Source organism: Berghia stephanieae, chromosome 10, assembly GCF_034508935.2.
Source record: "Berghia stephanieae isolate SIO BIC M18660-M18661 chromosome 10, UCSD_Bste_1.3, whole genome shotgun sequence".
In the NCBI taxonomy this organism is placed as follows: domain Eukaryota; kingdom Metazoa; phylum Mollusca; class Gastropoda; order Nudibranchia; family Aeolidiidae; genus Berghia; species Berghia stephanieae.
In genome coordinates, this window is record NC_088369.1 from 2,331,654 (window position 1) to 2,336,653 (window position 5,000).

Sequence of the window (5,000 nt, forward strand, 5' to 3'; positions counted from 1 at the left end):
TAATAATAATAATAATGATACTGATATAATAATAATAATAATAATAATAATAATAATAATAATAATAATAATAATAATATAATAATAATAATAATAATAATAATAATAAAAATAAAAATACATTGTATTTGTTGAGTAGTCTCCCATATCACAAGGAAGTGCTCAGAGGGTTTTATAGGGGCATCAACAATTCAATTTGGAAAAGAACAAAGTCTTCAGATGCTTTTTAAGACTTCCAAGTTGACAATTATGTAAATTTTTAGAGCTGAATGAATGAAATGAGGGAAGGGGAATAATTCACCTGTGACTGTTTTGATGAAGACTTCCTGTTCTGACTTGGCTTCGTTCTCGTCTTCACCGATCAACGTGCCTGAATAAATACGACCAAAGGTACCTGGCAAATAGGTAGAAAATAAAACAGAATAATATTTTTTTAAATTAAAATAAAAATTAGCAAAAAAAAACAAACAACAACAAATGTAAGTATGCTCAAAGCACTTTACAACTGGTCCCAAGCCAACAGGAAAACTTAACTTGTAGGACGAAGACATGACACCACTGAAGCATTATTACAATTTTTTTTTTTTTTGACAAAGACAATGTCGATTCTGACCAGGTCCTCATTTACACCTGGGTTACATTTGGTAAATGTACTTTACAAAGCATGCGATGCTCATAGAATGTCTGACATCATGAGGACTTCTCGATTTAACTCATTCAATCCTAGAGATTTTTGCTACTTTTTCAAAATTGGAAAAAATGTATTAAAAATGAGCATGTACATAGATAGTTTTATTTAACTACCATTAACATGTAAAATCTAAAAACATTAGCTTTGACACTACGCCTATAATTTGTCTCAGAAAAATGTAATAAATAGGCATGGGGTAAAAGTAACCCGGGTAAACAACAGATATAGTCGGTGTCAGGGTTGAGTGAGTTAAGACATGTAAAGAAAAGGCTAACATTATTCGGTTTACATCAGCTTTTAGAGTAAGAAGGGAAGGATAACTTGCATTAAATCTTTCAGCGCTGAAGTTATATTCGCATTTCTGTCACAAAATGGCTGACACCTGATTGAGGCAGCGTGAGAATGACAAGCTAAGACAAAGCGACATTCGAATTCGGCGCAAAATCTCAATTAAAATATCCCCCCCCCCCCCCCCCCAACACTCCCTAGGGCCAATCAAACGTTCTGATGAAAGAAATGATACCATTGGTTCAATTTATAGTACTTTTGTAGAAAGTAGGAATGGATTCCATTATCATTCTTGTCCTTCAAGACCGGCCGCACTATGTGGCCATTGGCCAGTAGAACAGATTCTCCTCTGGCCGCACAGTGCAGCCAGGTACACATTTTACACCTGAGTATGGCTCGAACCCAGGACCTTCCGATCCGAAAGCGAGTGTCAAACCACTAGACCACATAGCTGCAAATAGATACAGTTTCCCCACTCTCCAGAAAAGTTAGCTAGGGTATCACTGATAGTTTATCATCTCTACCACTCTAAAAGTGGGGGTTAGAGAAGTAAACATGGAACTTAAACTTAAAGATCTGAACAAGTGTGTATGAAAGATGCCAGACAAAGCAAGAAAGAGAAGCACAAGAAAAAAAAATCATCCAAAAAAAATCAGTTGAATGTAATGTTAGCACGTCTGACCGATAATCAGAAGGTCTGAGATTCGATTCAACCGTTGAAGTCGACTGATTTTTTTTTTCTTATATTTTTCTTTCTTGCTTTGTTTGGCACCGTTCATGCACACTTGTTCAGATCTTTATCTTACACCGGTGCCTGCTCCTTAATTTCTTAATTTGGCTTAAACTTTTAAGGCAATCGTTACAAAATGTTCCTCCATTTTCACCTCTCGTCACCATCAGGACTGACACATGTACTGACCTTCCATGATTAAATCTCCCAGGGAAATGCGTTTCCTGTCAATAAGAATTTCACTGAGAACCGTGTTGACGTCGGTGGGTTTGAGGTCCACGGCTGGTGAGATGCCTCTCCGATATCCTTGAGGGATGCCTGGGTGGGGGGTGAAAAAGATAGAGATTATTAAAATTACTCCCTCCAATAGGGAAGAAAAGTTGTGACGTCACACCCTCCACTCTTTTGGTTACTAAATCCTTGGTAGTGTGTCTGTAACCAGTCCTTCCGAGTATTAATAATAATGAATAGGTTACATAAAGGTGGAATGACTATTTCAGTAGCAGGATGTAAAAAAGACAGATTCTTAGGATTACGGGACGTAAAAGAGCGAGGATGGATGACCTTTATTGACGACCAGCAGCATATAGACTAGAAAATAAGATGCCATCACTCTGACACCAGAAGATGAATTACACAATGTATGTATCCAGTCATCTGGAAGAGTGGTTTTACACTTCCTATGAAATAGGAACCGTTTTTTTGACATCACACTTTTCTTCCCTACTGCTCTAGAACACTCAATCTACAAGTTCGAATCTCACTTCTATCCTCCATAAAAAAATTGAAGGGCTACGGGGGCAGAGTCTTCTCCTAGTTCGGTCCTTCAAGCTGGAGTTCTCTCCCTGAAGCTTTGAGACTGTCTGATAGCTTTGACACATTTCAGAAATGCCTCAAAACTTTCCTTTTTGAATAAATGTAAATGTTGCTGTCGAAACGCAAATGCGAAGACATAAAAAACAATGTGAAATTGAATGTTACTTTCTATACTGCATTACACAGTTCCTCCCCGCCTCTCCTCTTTTGACTTAATTAATTGCGCACCTTTTATAAATATCAATTGTTCTATTTTAATTCGTGCTTCCTTACAAAGTAGCATACTTTTTCCTGCCCATCAATGTTTTTGTTTATTCATCGTAACACACGCCACTACCACATTATCTCATTCGTCTGTAGTGTTTCATTCATCCTGTTTTGTTGATAAAGTGGAAACCCGAAATGTCAATTTTATCTGTTTTCGTATATTAAATTGAATCTTACATTCAATTTCACATTGTTATTTATTCCTCCTTTAATAAATACCTTTGGTGAACAACTATCAGTTGATTTTAAATATCTCTTGTCCATCTTAATCTGCCATTTGCTTATTGAGCTTTGAGCTATTTTTATATATAGCACAATATCAACTTGTTATGCTTAAAGCACTTTACAGGAGGTCCCAAGCCAATAGCATAACGCAACATGTAGGATGGGACAAGAAGACACCTGTTAGGCTATATTATAATTTTTTTCAGACAAATACAATGATGTTAATGGTCTGGTACTCATTTTAACCAGAGTACGGTGAGAGGATGTGAATAAAGAGCCTTCTCCAAGGACTCAACTATGTGCCGCTCAGAAATAGGGGAATCGAACCCAGGACCTTCTAATACGAAGGTGAGTGTCAAACCAATAGACCACACAGCCATTCAAAGATAAAGAGTAAGTCAAAGAGAAGAGTATTGATGACGTTCTGATGAAAGAAATGATACCATTGGTTCTATTTATAGTACTTTTGTAGAAAGTAGGATTGGATTACATTATCATTCTGGCCCTTCAAGACTGGCCCCACGATGCGGCCATTGGCCAGTGGAACAGATTCTGCTCTGGCCGCACAGTGCAGCCAATGGGCCTGAAAGAGTTAAAATGGGAGTTTATTACAATGTAAGTCAAAGAGAAGAGTATGGATGGACGACTTACCGGCACCGCTGACATTGTTGGGTGTGTCTGGACGTAGGAAGGTTTGACACTGTGCTGTCAATGCCTGGGAGCTACCACTGTCACTGTGAAGGGTAGGGGTGGGGGTGGGGGATGGGATGGTGTCAACATCGTTATCAACAACAATATTATCATCCTTATACGCAGCTTAATTATCAACATATTAATCATCATTATTACCATCATTATTTATGTCCTGATCTTCCAACATAACGAAAAAAGAAATTTTAAAAATAACCCCCAAAAAAGTGTACAACCAAAATATCTAGTTAAATAAAAAAAAAATAAATAATAAAATTTCCTTCATTCATCCCCAAGGGGAAATTTGTCTTTAGTGTCTATTCCAAGGCAAGACTGGAATAACCCAGGCGTTAGTCCCAGTGCAGTGCGCAATGTGAGCTAGCTGTGGATATATCATAGGGTTGGGGGTTGGCAAATATAAAACATTATAAAATTGTTTTGTACAGATTGATAGACTCGCTTTCGGATCGGAAGGTCCTAGGTTCGAGCCTCATCCAGCGCATAGTTGAATTCTTGGAAAAGGCTCTTTACTCACATTCTCTCACCGTACTCAGGTGTAAATTGAGTACCTGGCCTGTAACAGCATTGTCTCTGTCAAAAAAAAAAAAAATTGTAATATGGCCTAGCAGATGTAATGTCTCATTATTCATGTTAGGGGTTGCTGTTGGTCAGGGACCAATTGCAAAGGGCCTTGAGCACGTTTAGTGGATGTTGCACTAGATAAAAGCTCAGGATTTCTTTTTTATTCAAAGAGAATGCTGGAATATCCCAGGTGATCAGCCACAGCGCAATGCCACAAAGTGAGTAGGGGAATGTGACTTGCTCAGGGCAGACAGCCCTGTTGAAACAAACAATCATATCGCAGAGTCAAACAATAATCCTAACCCTTCAAACCGCTACCATATAAAAATATTTATTTCATTTCATTTATCGTTTTAAAAAGGGAAAAACATCGACCAGATTTTGCCTTCTGGTGAATTGAACACTCTCAGCCTTATTTCACTCACTATCCATTCATTTTCTTGGAATATCGTTCATTGCCACTTCTCTGTGATTTGATATAGAAACCGGCCACGGCCAGGGCCACTAGAATGATGATGGCACAGGATGAGGCAACAGCAGCGTAGAAGATGTGTGTAGACGTGTTACTGTCTTCATCGCCTGGGGATGTGTCCGAAAATAAAGAAAATTAAACATTTAAATCAACATATTTTATTATGTTTTAAAAAAATATATACATATTAAAAAAAAAATTAAATTAAAATTCCATTTATTCATCCCATAGGGGAAATT

General features: G+C 37.6%; 1 protein-coding gene across 1 annotated transcript in view; it reads right to left on the bottom strand.

Annotated features, from left to right (window-relative positions):
* LOC144956069 (tyrosine-protein kinase RYK-like) overlaps positions 1–5,000 on the bottom strand; it is a 165,245-nt gene that overhangs the window by 21,624 nt on the left and 138,621 nt on the right. Inside the window, exons 8-11 of the mRNA XM_078886397.1 lie at positions 4,715–4,868; positions 3,669–3,751; positions 1,899–2,027; positions 302–394 (exon numbers count right to left, since the gene is read on the bottom strand). Coding sequence (XP_078742523.1) covers positions 302–394; positions 1,899–2,027; positions 3,669–3,751; positions 4,715–4,868 — 459 coding nt within the window. The remainder of the gene's footprint in view (positions 1–301; positions 395–1,898; positions 2,028–3,668; positions 3,752–4,714; positions 4,869–5,000) is intronic.